Source organism: Barbus barbus (assembly GCF_936440315.1).
Source record: "Barbus barbus genome assembly, chromosome: 13".
NCBI lineage: Eukaryota > Metazoa > Chordata > Actinopteri > Cypriniformes > Cyprinidae > Barbus > Barbus barbus.
This window is the reverse complement of record NC_136741.1, coordinates 14,235,440-14,258,218: the sequence shown is the minus strand read 5'-3', so window position 1 is coordinate 14,258,218 and position 22,779 is coordinate 14,235,440. Positions and strand designations below refer to the sequence as shown.

Genomic DNA, 22,779 nt, shown 5'->3' with positions numbered 1-22,779 from the left:
ATAATTTAATCTATTTACTTGGCAAACAGTAAGCAGTATGAAGCAGGCTAGTGGTGTGGACCTACTTGAAAGAACTCAAAAATGATTCATTCGTGAATTTGACATTGGTGTTAGGCTAGTGGTAGTCGAATTTGCAATTTCTGGCCTTCGCGACAAACAGGTAAGAAAAACAAACAAAAAAAGAAAACATGCAAAAACAAACAAAAAAAGAGATCAGTATCTGTCTAATTGAAGCTCTGAGAAAGAAGCGTTTACATTTCATCATCGAAACAATGAACCATATTGAACTACACAACAAAGGGTTCAGCAGAGGCGTAAAACAGATGGCTTTATTTACATTTATTAATCAAATGAACTAAAAATAGCCTTTCATTTTTCAGTAGCAATTTTACTCACGTTTGTAATGGTCTCGCTTAATTTAATTGCACCTCTATTGAAAGAAAAAGAACCTGCAGGAATGTTAAATTAATCATTCATAGAGGCCCCCAACCCGCATCTATTTGTCTAATGGCAACATAAAGTTCATACGAACGTCCAAAAATTATTTTTATAACTTTTTTTTATAGAATTTTTAAAATCAAAATCGCGTTTTTTCCCCATTTGAATGCAAAAAGTAAAAAAAAAAAAGTAATGAAACTAAAATATGAATAAGATATGATTAAATGCCCCCTTCCCCCCATTTTTCGACAAGAAGTATAACACAGCAGATGGCGCTGTAATCACAGATGAATTTGAGCTTTTAAGGTAATTCGGCAAATGCAATTAACATCTCAAGATTTACGATCCCACGATTCTCGGAAGAAAAGTTTTCGTTTTGATCATCTCAAGACAGTGAATATTTTGTGCTTCTTAGACTTGGAATAATAGGTTCATGAGTATTACTATTTACAGCTTCACTGAACTAAATGCTAATCCTGCTAACCAAGTAAAAGAAGAATTGAAAAGTATAGCCTATCTCTTCACAGTGTTTAAATAATATTCTTTCAAATGCTTAAAATGTCTAATTTTGAAATAAACTTCCCAGCAACTACTAGGGATAGCATGTGCTGGAGATTGTATTCATAAACTGTCTGTGAATAGAATCTCAAAAGCTTGCTATTTTAGCAGTCTAGACTCTAGTCCATCCGAAGCCTGTATTTCTAATCTTTCAACCACCATTTTAAACAATTTTGTTCTTATTTGAATCTATAAATTTATATTTGACTCAAATTATTTTCCAGTTAAATCACCAAATTTAGCTTAGATAATTGTTCCTATATTCTTTCATTTACGGCTTCAATAAATCAGGGGTTTTCAGATTTTATAGACTCAGTGACCCCCCACTAAGAAATAAACAAATAAACTAACATTATTACATAATTCTTATCAATCCATTAGTCATTCAAATAAAGAAAAATATCATAGATATTTAAAAATACAATTCTATACATATTTGTATTGCATATCTTCTCCCTATGCAATACCTTCACAGTCCCCCAGGGGTCCATAAAACTCTGACATTAAATAATAAATGATCTCAGTATGTGTGCCTTTTGGGGCAAATTATTCTAAATTAAAGGGAATTCATATTGCCTGTATTTCATTTTTCTCTTAGGCATTTAATATTTAATTGGCTTCCAGTCAGCACTGAATAGTTTCAGTGAACAATTTAATAGAGATCACTTACAGCACACAGAGAGCCTTTATTTATTTTTAATTTATTTTTTAGGTAAATGGGTAAACCCTATATACCTATTAGCACAAAAAATGTTTAAAAATGAATGCTTTGTATTATAAAATATGAAATATTTACAAAACACATCAACCATTTGCAATTTGTTAATTTAAATGAAAACTGATATACTGTATTGCAGCAATGCTGTTTATTTGAAGTGCTAGCATGCTGCAACAACAGGGGAGCTGAAGACCAAGTCAGTCTGTTTAGCATGTTCTTTAGCCCTGGTGAGATGTCTTCTTTTCGTTACTTTTAAGTTCATACATTTGCAGGCAGTTTAGAGGAACACTTTATATAACAATATACAAGATGCCTGTCCTTAAACAACATATTTACGTTACAAGCATTGACTGGCCATCTGAATACATCTTCCTGATGCTGCTGCCATAAGCATTGTAAGTGAGCAATTTTTGGCTCAGTTACCCAAGCTCTAATACACCCCTGGACAAATTATTTTTATTTCCATTTTACACAAGTGCTGTGGCTCACCATGGACTACAAGAGCATTGTCAGGGGGCTAAACCCAGTTGTTCAAAGTGAGGACATTAACGAAATTCAGTCGAGCTGCAGGGTGTTCTGGACAGGAGAAAGGATGCACAGATCGTACTAGGATTTATAGTTTCTTGTGGATGATTAGAAGCTCATAGGCAAGATCCTTTGACCTTATGTGGGATAATGCTGATGTCAAAAAGGACTTTGCTTTCATATTTCATCAACTGGACAAGTAAAATCTACTGTTCCTGAGGAGGCAAAGAGATTTTCTGCATTTCTGTTATGGATCAATATATATATATATATATATATATATATATATAAAGCCACTGACATTAAGCCTCTGGAGAAATTAATTCAGAAGGTATGAAATTCTAAGGGTCAAGTAGAGACATCCATGTTATGTTCAAAAATACTTTTTTTTTTTTTGAAGGGAACTAAAAGACTTGATAGATTCCATATCCCAGCCCACCTCAGAAACTTACATTACAAGGTAAAATCAAAGACTACCTGCACCTGCAGACCAAATGGCCTTGGCCAAAGTTTTTTATTTTTTTCACCAGAATTGAACAAGATCCTAAAATGAATCCTAGTCTGCAAAACCTTTGAGACCTCTACATTTCTGGAGACATCTTATCAGTGGCAACTACAGCAAATACATCCCTGTTCACACAATTTTTGAATAGAAAACATGAAAATACTTTTAATTGTTTGCATTAGGCTTCCATGTCTGAGCTATAGAAGTTAGCATGATAAGGCACTCTCACATTTTCAGTGTTTATTATGTAAGTAAATCAATAAGGCCAGTTCTATGAGTCATTAAACAGTGACACATGATAGTGGGTCTTAGAAATGACAGTAAAGGCCAGCGTGGTAGAGTATGCCATAATCATGAGTTTAACAAGAACAAACACATACTGATAAAATACTGAATGCACTGAAAGTTGTAGAGTATAGGGATTGTTCACTCAATTCTTTCACCATTTTTTCATCCTCGCGTTGTTCCAAACCTGCTTGCTTGTCTTTTTGGAAAGATATTTTGATAACATTTTTGGAACCATTGTATGGTTAAATAAAAAGACTGAGACATTTCTCAAAATATCTCGTCTCAGAACTCAAAACTCTGGTCCCCATCACCCAATGAAAATAAAAAATAGATATACAGTGGTGTGAAAAAGTGTTGGCCCCCTTCCTGATTTTCAATTTTTTTTGCATGTTTGTCACACTTTAATGTTTCAGATCAAACAAATTTAAATATTAATCAGAGATAACACAAGTAAACACAACATGCAGAAAATGTGTTGTAACCCATTTCCAAAGAAAACTAGCTGCATAGATTCTCAGCAGAGCTGATAAAATGCCACAACCATACAGTGAATAGGCTTTTAGTTGAGTAAGACCTTTTAAAGTCTCTGCCGCCCAGTGCCAAAGAGGGTTTCCGTAGAACAAAGAGGGAGCATGCAAGCAAGCCTGAGGCAGATGGTGCAGCCAATCAGACACGCTGTAAACATATGATCTTCAGAGGCTGTGGAGACAGTGGGATGACATACTCAAGTTAATGTCTGCTATGGCTGGTGTGGAGGAGGATGGCAGTAATGAATAGCTTTCATAGCTCACTGGCGTTAGTTTCCATTTCTGATATCTTTTTAAAATAGGCCTAAATAAAAACACAAAGTACTAAAGGATACAAACAAAGTTACATTACTCTATATATTAGTTACATTTTAGATTTCCTGAATTGTTGTTTAGTAGTTCACTCTGTAATTGTATGGGTTATTTAATAGCCTAATATTATAGTCAACCCTGTGTGAATTACAGTGGTTTACAATAAACTGCCTTGCTAGATACATTTATCTCCAGCTCATTCTCCCATCTTTTTTGTGTTAAACAAGGATTCTAAAAACGGTTCAAACCATAATTAACTTTAGCTTGACGCACAGGAAATGGCTTTATTTGCTTAGTTAAAATAGTGGGGATGTGGAGGACATGCTCCTGAGAGTTGCTTTAACAATGAGGTGCTTATGGGTCATGGACAGATGTAGCACGACATAATAACGCGCAAAATCTAAACGGAAAGTGAGAAAGGCGGTTCTGGGAACGCTATTATACTGAAGACCCGCCCAAGGTAGCTCAGCCTATAGGAGTTTGAGGACAGAAGAACCGCAGCCACAAGGACATGCTAGTCCCCGCTAGAATCTTCAGCTGTAGACGGAGAACGCGCCTTCAATCCATCTAAAGGTGAGCAAAACCGGCACCGTTTCATTTGCGTTATCGGTGTTTGCGATCAAACGGTAACATCGCAGATGTTTATGTTGGATAATTTCATCTTCATGACGTAATTGTGGGACAGTCGCTGAAACGCGCTCGGGACAGCGTTTAACTTTTCAAAGCCCCTCAGTGAGAAAAACGCGGTACAGCTATTGTTCTAAATAACTACGTGTTAGTGGAGCGAATTTACAAAAACAATTGCTTCAGACGAAAAAAAACTGAGGACCGCGAGGAAAGTGTTGATAAAGCTAGCTCATAGAATATCAATTAAAGTTTTGCATCAGTGAAGTTCTTAAATGTTTATATATTAATTTTACATTATTTACTATAGTAGCCTAGCCTATGTCTATTAGTAGACAGACAGGCCTTTATTTAAAAAACATAACTTAAAGTATAGGCGCGATTCAAATCAAACGTGCGGTTTTAAAATCTAACGAGTGAACGTGTATTGTTTTAGTTTTGTCCCGTGAGTGGAAATTAATGTTTTTTTCGATTTCCGCTGACTAATTAGCAGTAGAGGAAATCGTCTCCACGTAACATTATAAAACATATCGTCCGTGCGAATGTTAGCCTTCTGAAAGTGAGCTCTTCATCCTGCTGGTGCTGACTGGATCTTATTCAGACGTGCAACGTTTTTTTTTCCACGACTAAATTTGAGAATCACCCCATTTCCTGGCAGGAAGAGCTGCTCCAGGAGATGGTACAGATCTCTACTAAGCTGAGTTTAGTAGCTATTAGTTTAAATAGCAGATCTGCAGCAATGCACAGACCCCCATCCATTTCTGCACTGTTTATTTCTTGTCTATCAGAACTCGTTGGATTTTTCCATTCAGTCTGCCAACAGTTTCCGTCTCGCAGCGTCTGAACATCGGATATAGTGTAGCATTTATCTATAATAAATGCCATGAAATTGTATCTTTTAAAATGTATTAATTTTCGATCATTTTGTTATAGGCTGCCTACTCCTGGAAGTGTAATTTATGTGCGTGTTATAAGTTTCAAATCCGTGTGAGGAATATATCTTGCAACAAACTCCAGGAATCAGGAGCTCCAGATACTTGAACTGCTGCAGCTGTTTACAAATGTCCAAATATTTTGCACTCCCTGTTGAAGCATGTTGCATATACAGCAGTTATTTTACCCCTGGGTTACTTTTTTATAATTGTTGTGGCTACCCATTCTGTGCATAGAACACAGGCAGATTGCATCTAAATATCCAAGCTTTGATGCTGTCTATTTTTTGCAGAAATATTTATAAAAGTATAAACTGTGGATACGGGAGTATATTTTAACCTGAGTAAGACAGATTGCGTTTACTCTGCTGTAAGCATCCTTGAACGGTTAACATTTCCAGAAAGTACACCACTTGGGGATTTCTGATCAGCTGAGGTTGGGTTTGCCTAATTAATTTGCTGACCAGTTTGTGATGATTAAGCTACTAGTCTTGTACACTTTCCTGTAATTGTTTGTGTACACGTTTGGCTATTTATATTTTATTTTAGTGCATTCACATTAGACCAAGGCCTAAAAGTGTTATTTCTTTTGGTTGAACTTGCATGTATAGTAGGCTACATAGGGGGTGTTTTCGTTTATCTGATGTTTTGATCAGAGAGAGCAATTTAGGCTGTTTGACTTCAAATTGATTTCAGGTGTGTTGCATCAGGTGCAGGACTACAACTGGGTAACTTGTCTGCATTTTGTGAAAGGTTACTTTGTAAGTCTACTCATTAGTAGTGGTTTAAATGATGTTCAGTAGTTCTAGTACTACTCCCCTTCCTCGTGGCATTCTGCATTTCACAACTTTGTTGTGCCAATGCTCTCCATCTGTTCAGGCCTTTTATAGGTACATATATAAACCTCTTTTTGGAGTGGCTGACTGCTGCAAAGTGAAGCATATGCAGCGTTAATCTCAATAATTAATACGATCGGTGGAATATGCTTTGTGTATGATATGATGCAAGAAGTGCAGCTCAATAGAGATTAAACGAAGCCTGGCAGACTGCTTACATTAGGAATCATTAGAACGTAAGGGCATATTATGGTCTTCATGGCAGTGTTGTCTTGAATACTTAAGGTGATCCAAATTCTTATCCAGTGACTTTCAGGAGGTCATTTGAATTGTAACTCAAGATATTTTTACTTATTTTACATATTTTTCCACACTAAATTACAGAAGGATTTTTGTTTTGCGCAATTTTATTTTGCATATTACCTGGATGTTTGCCAAATAAATAGATGCATGGATTTGAATATATTTCATTAGTTTAGTTGTAGAGACGGTGACGGGAAAGAATATTTAGCTAATGAATGAGCAGCCCTGGACAATACAGTGTTGCCCTGGACAATGGTCATTATTCAGAAATATTTTATTGCTGAATGTAGTAGATGAAACAAGAATCAACCACTATTCCAAACAGCAATGCAGTAATAATAATAATAATTATAATTATAAGCAGATGATACATATGGTTGGATTGTTGGAGGTGTGACATTCACAAAGTGTAAATGTCCCTTATTGAGGTTATAATTCTTGGCTGTTAAAAAAGTATTAGAACAATAAATATATTTGTTCACGGATTAGACAGTGGCTTGTAGACTGTCATTCCATTAGGGCTGCTATTTTTATTTCGACTAATTAATCGATTAATCTAAACGATTAATTTCCCACAAAAAAATCTACAATTGTATTTAAGAATATTTTATTAAACCAAATGAAATCCAAATTTCTATAATCCTTTTTTAAAGCAAAAGTGAAGTGCAACATAGAGTGCAATAAGCAAGTGTCAAAGCAAATCAAAGTTCAGTATTATAGTGTAAGAATGACAACATATCCACGTGTTCTAGTCTACTACTAATACAAATTATAATCAAAAAACACTTTTTTTAAAGGTGTATTTACCAAAAATATTATTTACCAGAATTTTTTAGGTGAAAAATTTAAATGTGCAGCATTTATTAAAAAAAAAAAAAATCAATTAATTGGAGATACTTTTGATTATATTAATTTAATGGAACCATTCAAATGGAATCCAGAAAATAATGGAAAACAGAATTTGGTAAAGATAAAACTGTAAAACTCAATTAATTAGACAGGCTTTTTTATTAATAACATGTAATTTAAACGTTAAAACATAGTATAGAAAAATGAAAATGGAAAAAAATAATAATTTGGAAATAAAACTGATTTCACAGGGCCCTGTAATTATAATTAATTGTTTTGTGGTAATACAATTTTTTAACTTTTTAAAATGACTTAAAATACATGTATAATAGCAATGATGCAATAATAATTAGTTCAAATAAAGTATCAAAAGCAAGAAATCATATGGTTTTATTGAGCAAAACTGTTAACATACATAATTTATTATAAACAATAGAGCTAATGTAGATTTACGCATAACAACAACAGCCTGACGATTGTTTCTACACATTACGGTGCGATCTAATCCTTGTTTAATATTGACCAAGCGATAATTTAATTCAGAAATGCTATAGCCATGAATGAATATGTGGACATCAAAACATGTAAACTCAGAGTGAGGGTTTGAGCTTTTATTTTGAAATCGTGATGTATTCTGAAAACACAAAATGTGTTTGTGTAGATTTATAAATGATTTACCTTACAAATCTGATGAAATGGTGCATGTTGCATTCCCAGATGAACGTTATAATAAACTCAAACCCATAACAACATGCAGAGATGGAGTTTGAGATGCTCCACATGTAAATGATAACAGTTTCTGTGGAAGTGAACGGAGCCACTGTGAGACGCACGTACTTAACCTACACGCATGTAAATAATTAAAGTGCATATTCTGTGTTAGAACTGTATCGCATTTAATTAAATCATAGCGTTTGTGAATTCGCAATTATGCTTAATTATGATTTTTAAATGGGTTTAATATATCATGCAGCCTTTGAAAATAGTCTAATATTATATTATATATTATAACTAATAGTTATATTCCATATAACTTATTTTAAACATCCATCAGTTTATATTTAGGCTAGTGTAGTATTGTCAAAAATACTGGTATACAAAGTTGTTGCTGAAATATGAAAAATGTCACAATACCATGGCTTTCAAATGCTCCCATGCGTACAGCAGATTAGTTGTGTGCTTGGCCTGTAAAGAGCATCAAAGGGCTTTGTTTACAGTGTTTTTTAAATGCCATGCGTTGTAGCCAATCACAGGCATGATTGTTGAGCTCATGAATGCAGTGGCCAATCAGAGGTATTTAAGCATCTGCTCAGTATCAGAGTACAGTGCTAGTTTTGAACACTTGTGAATTAATTTCAATATAACTAACAAAGTGTAAACACTGTGTAAATCAGAGATTCATTGTTTGGAATGCTTTGTTTTTTTTTTTACAAGAGTGGTGAACTGAAGCAATTCACAATTTGAATAAAAGTTGTATTTTTTTTATACCCACACACTGCAAAGTTCTGGGAGGAATAACTACAGTTGGGCAAAAGTATTTAGTCAGCCACCAATTGTGCAAGTTCTCCCACTTAAAAAGGAGAGAGGCCTGTTATTTTCATCATAGGTACACTTCAACTATGAGAGACAGAATGGGGAGAAAGAATCCAGGAAGTCACATTGTAGGATTTTTAAAGAATTTATTTGCAAATTATGGTGGAAAAGTAGTATTTGGTCAATAACAAAAGTTCATCTCAATACATTGTTATATACCCTTTGTTGGCAATGACAGAGGTCAAACGTTTTCTGTAAGTCTTCACAAGGTTTTCACACACTGTTGCTGGTATTTTGGCCCATTCCTCCATGCAGATCTCCTCTAGAGCAGTGATGTTTTGGGGCTGTCGCTGGGCAACACGGACTTTCAACTCCCTCCAAAGATTTTCTATGGGGTTGAGATCTGGAGACTGGCTAGGCCACTCCAGGACCTTGAAATGCTTCTTACGAAGCCACTCCTTCGTTGCCCGGGCGGTGTGTTTGGGATCATTGTCATGCTGAAAGACCCAGCCACGTTTCATCTTCAATGCCCTTGCTGATGGAAGGAGGTTTTCACTCAAAATCTCACGATACATGGCCTCATTCATTCTTTCCTTTACACGGATCAGTCGCCTGGTCCCTTTGCAGAAAAACAGCCCCAAAGCATGATGTTTCCACCCCCATGCTTCACAGTAGGTATGGTGTTCTTTGGATGCAACTCAGCATTCTTTCTCCTCCAAAAACGACAAGTTGAGTTTTTACCAAAAAGTTCTATTTTGGTTTCATCTGACCATATGACATTCTTCCAATCCTCTTCTGGATCATCCAAATGCTCTCTAGCAAACTTCAGACGGGCCCGGACATGTACTGGCTTAAGCAGGGGACACATCTGGCACTGCAGGATTTGAGTCCCTGGCGGCGTAGTGTGTTACTGATGGTAGCCTTTGTTACTTTGGTCCCAGCTCTCTGCAGGTCATTCACTAGGTCCCCCCGTGTGGTTCTGGGATTTTTGCTCACCGTTCTTGTGATCATTTGAGATCTTGCGTGGAGCCCCAGATCGAGGGAGATTATCAGTGGTCTTGTATGTCTTCCATTTTCTAATAATTGCTCCCACAGTTGATTTCTTCACACCAAGCTGCTTGCCTATTGCAGATTCAGTCTTCCCAGCCTGGTGCAGGTCTACAATTTTGTTTCTGGTGTCCTTCGACAGCTCTTTGGTCTTGGCCATAGTGGAGTTTGGAATGTGACTGTTTGAGGTTGTGGACAGGTGTCTTTTATACTGATAACGAGTTCAAACAGGTGCCATTAATACAGGTAACGAGTGGAGGACAGAGGAGCCTCTTAAAGAAGAAGTTACAGGTCTGTGAGAGCCAGAAATCTTGCTTGTTTGTAGGTGACCAAATACTTATTTTACAGAGGAATTTACCAATTAATTCATTAAAAATCCTACAATGTGATTTCCTGGATTCTTTCCCCCCATTCTGTCTCTCATAGTTGAAGTGTACCTATGATGAAAATTACAGGCCTCTCTCATCTTTTTAAGTGGAAGAACTTGCACAATTGGTGGCTGACTAAATACTTTTTTGCCCAACTGTATATGAATGCAAGAATAAAATTAAAAATGGGATGAATATATAATGTCTCTTTTGTCTTCATTGTATTGCTCTTTCACTTGACCTTTTTAAAGAAATGTTTTATGAATTGAAAAAAATGAAGATCCTGTGTTGTAATCTACAGATAATTATTTACATTTTTTATTATGAATAATTAACTCGATAAATCCCCCCCCCCCCCCCCCCCCCCCCAAAATAGTTAAATATGTAAATCAAATGGTTTTTGTTAAAGTACTGAAATGATCAAGAACTATGAAATAACTTTAGGCTTGCATATCAGCTGTTTTTAGTCAGCATTTATGAGTTTCTTCCAATTCCTAATTCTTCATTGTGCCTTTAAAGGAGTATGATTCCAGTGACTGAATTCCGGCAGTTCACGGAACAGCAGTCAGCGTTCCGGGTTCTGAAGCCATGGTGGGATGTGTTCACAGACTACCTCTCTGTAGTCATGCTCATGATAGGTGTGTTTGGATGCACTCTGCAGGTAAATATTACAATTCTTCACCTTAAACCACATGCCAAAAGAACATTTCATTATTTTTTAGAGCTGAGAAGCTAACATCTTAAGCAGTACTAAGACATACAGTCTTCCTTGACCAACAGCAATGGAATAATGAATGACTTCACACCATAGATGGATTTCCTCTTTGCATGAACAGTCCACTGTTGGGCAGTGCGTACTGCATTTAGAAGTGGGAGTTTGCTTACGGGGAAAAAAAACTAAATTCCAGTCACCCCACACGAAAAGATTACTCCTTCCCCTCATGGTGGCCCCTCTATAAACACAAAATGACTCCTGTAGTCTAGCTTCTCGGCCTCATAAACTAGTGGGTGGAGATTCAAGCAGCATGCTTGGCCTTCAGTTTAAATTCCTAGATGATCCTAATTATTTTTAGTCTCAATAAACATTAACAGGAACCCATTGTTAGGGTGGGAATATCCCCCACTGTCCCTGGAGGTGTGCATCAAAGAATGGCACAATTGACCTATCGGTAAGCCCCGCCCCCCCCTTAGTTACTGTTGCTCCCTCGGACAAACAAACGGAGTTGCTCACTGTCTTACAATGACAGCTGCAGTGTGAAAACCTTGTCCCACGATGTTTTAGCACAATTTTGGACACAGAAGGCCACCAAATGGGAATTAAATATTGCATGGAGGGATTTATAAAATAATTAAAATAAATACGGTGGGTAACTTGAAGCGAGGGTTTACAGATCACAATGCAAGCGGGAGAAGTCTCATATTACGGTCGGTCATCACGATCGCAGATGACAACATGCAGGATCAACACTGTTCATGTAGCGCAGGATACGATTAAATTAATGTATTTAACCAGTTTAATATGAAGAGACAGTGAAATGTAGACCTTCGTTTATGTGTTTTTGACCTAACTTACACTAACGTTACAAGACGCAAGAACAGTCCGCTATTTAGGTTTGTACGTTATCATGGACTCACTAACTTTAACGTTAGCTAGTTTTAGCCAGAGATACCTTGCTGAAGCACAAGATAACATTAACGTTCTGCTTGAGCAGATGAAAATTGTAACTTAATGAGTGTATGACAACCAGAAAATTTACGTTTTTGTCTTCATTTTTATTGGGGTTGAATACTTAGGGACATTTTGCTCTGTTTTGTTTGGATTCAGGAAATGTAATAAAATAAATTACATTGCCCATCCTCTCAGGATACCTGGAATCAGTGTTACAGGTACCCCAGGCACATCCTTTTTCCATTTTTGAAGCATAAACTATGGTGGCCGAGAGAGCTCAATGTGCTGCAAATAGAAAAAAAACACCTGCAAATTAAGAAAACAACTTTCGTCAATTTGACAACACACACGCTGCAAATGCTCACAACATAACCAAATAAAGAAACACACTGCAAATAAAATTTATTTGTTTGTGTTGTGAGCATTTGCACCACCTGGGGTGTATTCCAGAAAGCAGGTTATGTGACATACCCAGGTACGTTTGAGGATAAGCGAGCGGATAAACTCGGCTTTCGGTTCCAAAATCGGAGGATAACCTGGGTATGGGTTAGTTCACTTCAGTGCTATCCGTGCACATGTGACATACTGACCAGCCTTCAGTGGGCCTGGCAGATAGCGCACAACATTATATAATATAGCCTATAATATAGTTATCTGTATAAATTATAAAACACTATGACAAGGTAATGTTTAATTTATTACATATACTTATTACATTTTATATTATCATCTCACACATGGATTGGCATTTTCTATAATGTATTCTATAATAAAAATACATATCTGATATGACTTAATATATGATTAGCATCAAACTAAAAATGTAAGTCATATTCTCAAGGATTGAAGATTAAACGGGGGGGGGGGGGGGGGGGGGGTGGAATGATTACACAACCATCAATTAGGTGGCGATATGCACTAAGCATGTAAATGACCATTGAACAAAAGAAGAAGAAAGAATTGAATCCAGGTAAAGCTTTAAACATGAAAGGTTCATGGGTGTGGGCTAAATGACTTTACAGACATTTGACATTAAATATCATTCAATGTCTATTTCAATGAGCTGCAGCTTTTTCTACATAGTCTAACACTCTTTTCACGTAATTAAATATTCTCTAATCCAACCTGTTACATTTCTTAATTAGAGTAATAAAATTAACTACTGACTTGTCGACAGCAAGAAGGCAGAGGGAGAACCTGCACCAGCACCACTGACAGATGAAGAGGAGATGGTCAAGTATTGGAAGATTTCTAAAATCCAAAAGTAAAAAGAATAACTTTTGCTTTTGTATTAGGAAATAAAGATGGCCAAAAAATAGTGAATAATTAGTTTATTTAACAGCTGTGGTGGTGGTTACGGGCCGTAGGCTACCACCCCACCATCTGGCATCCTTCCATTTCATACAGTAATCAGTTTCATAAGGTGCGATGGTGGGGATACGCTTGTTATCAATGCATCCAACCACACTGGAAATCCTGAAGGAAATTCTGATTATTTCATGTTACTTCCACAGGTCACAGAAAGATGTTATCAAGTGAACAACATTTATCAGATTAGCCTCATTTAAACCCATTGCTACACCACTGACCTACAGTCCTGTGAAAACTCCTCTTTGACGGATTTGTGCCCAGGAAAAGATTCTCAGAAAAAGCGTGAGAGCGATGCACAAGTTCCTTAAAATCTGCATACAGGACTTATGTGCTCAGCATCTCCTACGTTTTAAAGAAAATTATAATATATATATATATATATAATTTTATATAATATAATTATATAATAACATAAATAATAGGCTATAATGTATTTAGTCTTGTTTCCATGAAGGGAAAAAAAATATTTAAAATATTATTTTATTTTCCAAATTATCTGGCAATGGGGTAAGAAATTAAAAATGGCCTATTCTTGTTTCCGTTTGCATTAAGATTATTTTTCTTACCCTATTGAGAACAATTTTATATTTTAACAAGAATAAATATCTAGATCATTTTTCCATCTATAGAAAATGCATCTTAACTTAAGAATTTTTAAACGTTTGTACTTGAAATAGGACAAAAATACTCAGTAAGAAAAGCAATTTTGCAACGTGAATGAATGAGGTATTAAAACATCGCTTACACTTTAAAAAGGGAGAAGACGGAAAGAAACTCTGGGTTTACCAAAGAAAACCTGCTCCCGACCAGGTTAGGTTCACAGTGTAAGTTACCATGGTAACTGACTCTGAGTATAAGTTACCTTTCTTTCAGAAACGGGCTTGACTTACCCTGCTTTCACGGGTTTGACAAATCTCCCATTTTGAAACGGAAAACCCAGAGTTTCCCTCATTTCAGGGTTAACATACTCAGAGTTTTCACTTAACCTCCTTTCTGAAACGGGCCCCTGCTGTCAAATTGATGAATATGTTTTTTTGATTTGCTGGTGCTTTTTCTATTTGCATGTTTTTTGAAGTTGCAGCGCGTTGAGCTCTCTCGGCCACCGTAATAAACCCCATAAAACCGATGCAAGCTTCAGATCTTCCAGTGTTTCTCTATGGCGCTGAAACCTATAGATGTCCGAGTTCCGCTCCCCGTGCAACTGATACTCGACTGCCATTGGCTAGTCTGCGTTCGAGGGGAGGGGCTTACCGATAGGTCAATTGCATGAAGGATTGCAATTTGTGAATTGTGATTGGATGTTTGTGATGATCCCAGTGAAGGCAGTATTAATTGACCTAATTAATGCTTTTACTAACATCATGGCGTAATCCTGTGGTTTTGAGGGGGGAATAAATAACCTCCTCTTTGCTAAATGACCATGTTTGACTGGGGGCACTTTGAGTGGCCATGTAGTGCATAATGCACATTTTATTAGCCACTTGGGGCTGCTGCACCTCACATCCATTTTACTGCAGAGATGCTGTCTTCAGAGCTGCTGATGCTTTATTAGCAGGCTTTACTCAGCAGTCAGTCTGTTGTGCTGTGTAGAACTCTCACAATCTTTTCCCTCTCTTTTTAGCTGATTTTTCTTGCTTCTCATTACCTTTCCAGAGAGAAACCACATGGTAATTACCAGACAAACTAAAACTGTTTTGCAGGAAAAGGGGTGGGGGGGTCGGGGGGAACACATCTTGAATCGAATACAAAATGCTTTTGTTTACTGCTTCTCAGTTCTAGTGAACGTTTTTTTTTTTCTGCCTGCTGTGTACTTTAAAAACAATATTTAAGTCAAAATTGAGTAGCCATTGAGCACCTTTTCTTGCTAACCCAAAGGTAATTCATCTCCCCTTTGAATTCAAATAGCCAGTGTAATCATTTCTCATTTCCTGTCTGAGTCACAACACTGACGTCAGAGCACCGAAATAGTTATCTTAAAAGAGATGCTCCTCATCGGATACTGTTACACTGTTCCCTTCCCAGCAATCTATGAGTGGTGTGGAATTGTAATTCAGTACATAAAAGGGCCTCATCTGCTGTCTTTTACACTCTTGAGGTTTATTTATTTGCTCTCTGATGTGTACATTTGAGGTTCTTTAGCTTTCATCTTTATTTTATATCCAGAGAAAATGACTTGCATACTTGGGGATATTAATATAATCAGAATGCAGCCTGTGCATGGACAGACTCTGGTTTTCTGTTCACCCCCCAACTACTTTTTATGCAGATTTCTGGAAGTATGTCTTGTTTTGATTGTGTTGATATTGATAGCTACACTCTTCTGTCCTTTTAGGTGATGCAGGACAAAATCATATGCCTTCCTCAAAGGACATTCTCGCCAAACCAGACAGAGCTGATGTGCCCACCTCCTTCCACAAATCATGAATCGACAGTGCCTGTCCATGAGTTGAAAGGACTGAAGACGAACTTGGATATTCAACAGTATAATTACATAAACCAAATGTGCTATGAAAAGGCACTGCATTGGTATGCTAAGTACTTCCCTTACCTGGTTCTCATTCATACTGTCATTTTCATGGTGTGCAGCAATTTCTGGTTCAAGTTTCCTGGCTCCAGCTCTAAAATTGAGCACTTCATATCCATCCTGGTCAAGTGCTTTGACTCTCCATGGACTACGAGGGCACTGTCGGAAGTATCTGGGGAGAATGCTGAGGAGAAGGACAACAAGAAGAACAGTGCCAGTAGGTCAAACCTTGATGCACCAATTGGCGAGGGCAACCTGGAGAAGACTCAATCTTTAAGATCCATTCCTGAAAAGATCGTTGTTGACAAGCCAGCACCAAGTGTCCTTGACAAGAAGGAAGGAGAGCAAGCCAAGGCCTTGTTTGAGAAGGTCAAAAAATTCCGCCTGCATGTGGAGGAGGGCGATATATTATATATGATGTATGTCCGTCAGACTGTTGTAAAAGTGCTCAAGTTTATCCTTATAATTGCATACAACAGTGCTCTGGTGTCAAAGGTTAGGTTCAGTGTTACCTGTACTGAGAACATGCAGGACATGACGGGTTACCGGTACTTTTGTTGCAATCATACTATGGCCCACTTGTTCTCCAAGCTCTCCTACTGTTATTTGTGTTTTGTTGGAGTTTATGGACTTACATGCCTTTATACATCCTACTGGCTGTTCTATATCTCTCTCAAGGAATACTCTTTTGAATATGTCAGGCAGGAGACCGGAATTGATGACATCCCAGATGTAAAGAATGACTTTGCTTTCATGTTGCACATGATCGACCAGTATGATCCCCTATATTCCAAGAGATTTGCAGTGTTTCTCTCAGAGGTGAGTGAAAACAAGCTGAAACAGCTCAACCTCAACCACGAGTGGACAGCGGACAAGCTTCGGCAGAAGCTGCAGACCAACAGCAATAACAGGCTAGAACTTCAACTCTTCATGCTGTCTGGTCTCCCAGATACCATCTTTGAGGTGACAGAGCTGCAGTCTTTGAAGCTTGAGATTATTAATAATGTTACCATACCAGCAGCTATTGCCCAACTAGTGGATCTCCAGGAGCTTTCGCTTTACCAGTGCTCGCTCAAAATCCACAGTGCAGCCACCTCCTTCCTCAAGGAGAACTTGAAGGTGCTGCGAGTGAAGTTTGATGATGCCCGTGAACTTCCGCAGTGGATGTATGTGTTGCGGAACTTGGAAGAGCTCCATCTGATTGGCTCTTTGAGTTCTGATGCATCAAAGAACGTAAGTCTGGACTCTCTACGAGAGCTCAAAGCGCTGAAGACACTGATGCTGAAGAGCAACTTCATCAAGATCCCTCAGTCCATTGTGGATGTGGCCAGCCATCTACAGTGCCTCTGTATTTGCAATGATGGCACCAAACTAGTAATGCTAAACAACCTGAAAAAGATGGTGAACCTAACAGAACTTGAGTTGGTGCACTGTGACCTAGAACGCATACCCCATGCCATTTTCAGCCTGAGTAATCTGCAGACGTTGGATCTGAAAGAGAACAATCTACGCACCATTGAAGAGATTGTCAGCTTCCAGCACCTCCGTAAGCTGACCTGTCTGAAGCTTTGGCACAACGGCATCGCTTTTATACCCGAACACATCAAAAAGCTCAGCAGCTTGGAGCGCCTCTACTTCAGCCATAACAAGATCGAGATCCTACCTTCACACTTGTTCCTGTGCAACAAACTGCGCTACCTTGATCTTTCCAACAATGACATCCGTTTTATCCCACCAGAGATAGGCGTTCTCCAAAGCCTTCAGTACTTCTCTGTTAGTTGTAACCAAATCGAAAATATTCCTGATGAGCTCTTCTTCTGTAAGAAGCTGAAGACTCTGAAGCTTGGCAGAAACATGCTGTCTGTCCTCTCACCAAAAATTTCTTTCCTGGGAGTACTGACTCACTTGGAGTTAAAGGGTAATCACTTTGAGTTCTTACCAGCTGAACTCGGCTCTTGTCGCGTCTTAAAGCACAGCGGACTTGTCGTAGAAGACACGCTGTTTGAGACGCTGCCTTCAGACATCAGGGAACAAATGCAAGCAGAGTGATGACAACTTTGCTTTAATGCCAAATATTGTAATCTGACTCCTTAAGAGGCAAGACTCCAGGTGTTCCATCCTGTAGTATCTAATGTGATCTATATGGGTGAGTACTTGCAATTCCATGTTTAAAGCTGGACTTGTGCTTTAATGGCCTTTTAATGCAAAAAGAGAGAGAAAAATCTAGGGATGAATACCTTTTAATGCCTTACATTGAATATTATGAAAAAGTCATGTAAAATGTACACATTTTAAAACTCTATCTTAATTTTCTAAGATATTTTTTTTTAACCTGTAAATCATAAAAGTAGACAACTTATGACAGGGATTCATTTACAGACAGTGTTGTGTGACAGCTATTTCATTGTATGCTTTCACTGACATTTGCTCTCATAATCCATTAAGCTTTTGCAGGTCAAGTACTGTACAACATGTTTTGCACTGGAAATAGCGATATTAGAATTTGCACTGGAAACTTTAACATTCTTTTTATTTGACTTTTTATGTGTATATAGGACTTTACAAGGATTTGAAGTATAAATGATAGGAAAATAGTTCATGTAATCATTTGTACTAGTATTATTATTATTATTTCTTCCTCCATATTTACTCTAATAATTCTAAAGCTTTTGGAAACCAGGATCCGTATGCATGTGTTCTCAGGTAGACTTTACATGTTTTTCTTTTAATGTTAAACAAGTTTGACTGCTGTTGGTAGTAGATCCTGCAGATAAAGGTAACCGCATTTCAGTATACCTCTTATGTACTAGCTGTACCAGCTTCAAATGTCAGAAGCATTTCTAAAGAGGTCTGCTTTTTTCTGCTGTGGTAGGGATGGGCGATATGGCCTAAAATTCATATTGCGATATACATTGCAGCCTCTTGCGATAACGATATATATTGCGATATATAAATTATAGTAGAACCATTTCAGAACAGGTTACATAGACCCTTAGGAAAACCAAACTGCTAAATGTATTTTTTTTTTTTAAGAAATAAAGAAATGTTGTATGTCGTTTTGATAACATTTATTGTGCAAAAGCAAAACTGTAATTATACAACACAATGTTGCAGATAAATAAAAGAAAATATTTCCTTCTAAAAGGCACTACACTTAAGTCCTTGGTTCTTAAATGCCACCCAAGTTGCAGGGAACAAAAAAACTGGTGTCTTTTTAGTTAAGGAACATACACTGTACTGAAAATACTTCCAGTATTAATTAGGCAAAGAAAATTATTTTGTGTAATGCACAGATACTTTAAATAAAAACATATTTCAAACCTGCAGCCTAAGGTAACGCATTTGGTTTTAAACATTGTGTTGTCCTAATGAAATTAAAACTGGTGTCTTGTTAATAAAGGAACGGACACTGAATTAGGGATATACTTCCAGTATTAGGCATGGCTATTTTAAATAAAGGAAAATTCTTAAGTCCTTACACAAGTAAACAGTTATGGCCCTGGTAATTTCAATAATGAATAATAAAGATAATGAATTTCAAACGAAAGTGACTGAACCAATCATATTTTTATTAATATAAGTAGCCTACATATACATATAATTTTATATAATATAGAAGTAACGTTAGGCTATTTTTATACTTCAAACTGAAGTTAATGAACCAAAAAAAAAAAAAAACAAGATGCTGCAGCCAATGAGCAGCCGGCGGGGGCTGGTTGCCAGGCTGCAGGATGACTCACCCTCGCTCCACGGACAGTTTTTTATGTTTTATCAGACAATAACTATTTAAGATTTTGCTTCAGTATAATTTTCGGGACAATTAGAGCGGGATTCGGGACAGCAGCTTAGATTTCGGGACTGTCCCGAATTTTTCGGGACGTCTGGTCACCCTATGCACCAGTCTTTTTCACGAGCTCCTCTGCTTCGCTAACGCTTTCAGCCATGTTTATTCAAGATGACGAATATGATGATGCGTTGCAGCCGGCTGCAGGTCGTTGCTCTAAATTTCGCGGGTAGATTGCGTCATCAACATGCATTATCGCGATAGTGCAATAGAATTAAAATCTCTATCGTAGGCCAATTTTGTATCGTTTATATCGCATATCGTTTATATCGCCCATTACTATGCTGTGGTTAGCTTAGTTTAAACAGTACTTGACTTCTCCAGTCTAAGACAGAATGCTGACGCAGAAAGCATTTCTCTTACCTTAACTTAGCCATTCACATTTTTCATATAAACCAACAATGTACTATAAATAGACATTTAGATTTATTCATCATATTAGTCAACAGTATTTGTCTTTTAATATTGCATTGTACACTGTTTCTATTTTATGCCAACTGAAAGAAAACGTTTGACAGAAACAAAGCTCTAAGCATATATACAAATGCATTTTAAGAAATGGATTCTTCTATAATATCTATAATATGCAAAAAAAATCTCTCAAGATGCACTAAGATAAATCAGGTAGACTTTACGTTTCCATGGTATTTTCTCCCAGCTACTCACTGGCGATTAGATTACGAGTGTGTGTCTTGTCTTGAGGTCATGTACATGGTAATTACATTGTCTCTGCTCTGATCTCGCCTTGTGGGAAGTGACTCGTCTGATGTACTGAGATCAGCATGTGGCCTTTTTTTGGCACCATAAACAAGTGTCATTGAATCAGTGTTTCGTATATGAATTCCAAGACACTGGTATACACATTTTTAGTCGCTTTAAGAACGTTAAAAGTGGATACTTGAGCTGTTTAGATCACCTGACCTTTGTGTGTTTTGCGTGTAATCCTCTAGTAATATCTACACAAATGCCTTTGGTGCATTTGTAGTGAGTTTTTTTTTGTTTTTTTTTGTTTTTTTTTGACAATAGACCTGTCTTGTGTTAGGAAGGTCAGTTCCTGTTCTGGTCTTATGTCTGGTCTGCATGATAAAGGTTATAGTGATGTGAAATTGAATGCCAAAGCTTCAGTCAGTGTGGACATTTTTTCTTTTAAATCTGTGCATTAAATGAAGGATATTGAATTTTTTTTGCCATTTCATAAAAGTGCTGACATATGCCTTATTTTTCTGTTTTGTATCATTTTCATTGTACCAAAGTGTTTTTGATTTGTAAAACAGCATAAATAAAATGCATTTTTGTCCCTTGTGTTGAGTTCAGTTGATGTTTTTTTAATTCTCAAGGGAGAGTTGTCACCCAGGTGGCAGTATTGTGCAGTACATGCAAGAGAGATTTGAGTCTGCAATGTTTAGGGATAATTTGCTGACTTCCTAAATGCATGCCCATGCACACCAGAAAGTCTGACACATTGCTGACATTAAAAATGGAACTGCAAACAATATTTTTTATTTATTTTTAAGGGATGATTTATAATGGTGAAGATTATTCAAATGTGTCTGGGTCATATCTGTTAAAATATTCAAAATTAAATGGACAAAAACTCACATGCAAGTACATAATTTACAAAAGTTTAATTGTGTAACATGGTTTAAAGTGAGTAATTAAATTTGTGTTGCATTCTTCACTGTTTTTTTTTTTTTTTTTTTTAGTTATTTGTTTTTCAAGCACAAAAATAACGCATCCCATTCAAATTGACTTTATTTTCATACAGTCATTAAGAGAATGATAGGAAATACTGATGCTGTGTAAATCAGTTATAAGCCTAATATCATTCATGTGAAAGAGTATAATTAATGTCTGCCGGAGCAATCCTCTGTCTGATGGAGGCATGTGGGCGCTGTCTCCTATCTCATCTCATCTCATCTCATGTTCCAGCACCAAGTAGGGATCAGAGAGTGTTTCTTCAGTCACATGATCAGCTGTGATGGATATGGATATTGATAGCTGAATCATGGTCTGGTCTACAGGAACAAGCAGAGAGGGAAAATACTATAGCTTCAGCCACTTTCAAAGGCATTACCTCTGTCTTGCATGTGGTTATTTAATACAAATTCTGTTACATTTGAAGGTAATATTCGGGAATTTTATCAGGGAAGGAGAAAATCTCCTCTACCTGTACAAAACTTCAAATGAGATGCATTCTAATATTTTGTTACAGTTTTGCAGTGTATAGTGGCATGTCTTCTAACTTTGACTAAAGTGGAAAGCTTTATATAGAACATATCTTGTTTAATTACCATCCTGAAACACAACACCGTGTACAGATCTAAGGCAGGCAACTTGCACCCTAAAATAGAGTACTACACTATTTTGTCAACAAGATGGAGATGTTTAACTCTCGTCTGATCCCTTGTCAGCTCTTAGTATAAAAGATTCCATGTACCAAATGTAGGATGGCTGACTCGTTACAAATAAGAACTTCAACAGGGGGTCCACGGCCCCTAGAGGGACCACATCGGTACTCCATGGGGTGCACCCATTATTGTTATTAACTGTTAATATTTATATTAACAAATGCTGAATGCAAAAAAACAAACAAAAAAACGTTAAAATCTGTCTGTGAAAAGTTTTTGCAGGTCAGTTATTTGTGTTGCATTCAGAACAAGTCAAGAAGCAAGGAAAAGTTGTGCAGTAGACCTCAGGCCTTTGTAAACCTGACAAGCTTATGACCCTTGGACAGTGTGATCTTGAAAATTTGCCCTGAGGAGAAGACTGCTCTCTGTTCAACCATGAAAAGGCAAAGTGCAGCAGCTGTCAAAGTGGAGCTATGGATAGAGGCAAAAGGACACTTTCAAGTTTGTAATTAGAGAAAGCCTTATATTTGAATGCAAAATAAATCAGCATAGATTCACTGCTGTTCCACAGCCTTTCTCATATAATCTATAGAAACATACAGGTGCTGGTCATAAAATTAGAATATCATGAAAAAGTTTATTTCAGTAATACCATTCAAA

At 37.0% G+C, this 22,779-nt stretch overlaps 1 protein-coding gene across 1 annotated transcript; it reads left to right on the top strand.

Annotated features, from left to right (window-relative positions):
- The first annotated feature begins 4,338 nt into the window (after window positions 1–4,338).
- On the top strand, window positions 4,339–20,053 carry LOC306878704 (volume-regulated anion channel subunit LRRC8C-like). The gene is made up of 3 exons (XM_079431198.1): window positions 4,339–4,444; window positions 10,883–11,024; window positions 15,736–20,053. Exons 2-3 carry the CDS (start codon window positions 10,887–10,889, stop codon window positions 17,974–17,976), a joined length of 2,379 nt encoding a protein of 792 aa, XP_079287324.1. The 5' UTR covers window positions 4,339–4,444; window positions 10,883–10,886; the 3' UTR covers window positions 17,977–20,053.
- The last annotated feature ends 2,726 nt before the right edge of the window (window positions 20,054–22,779 follow it).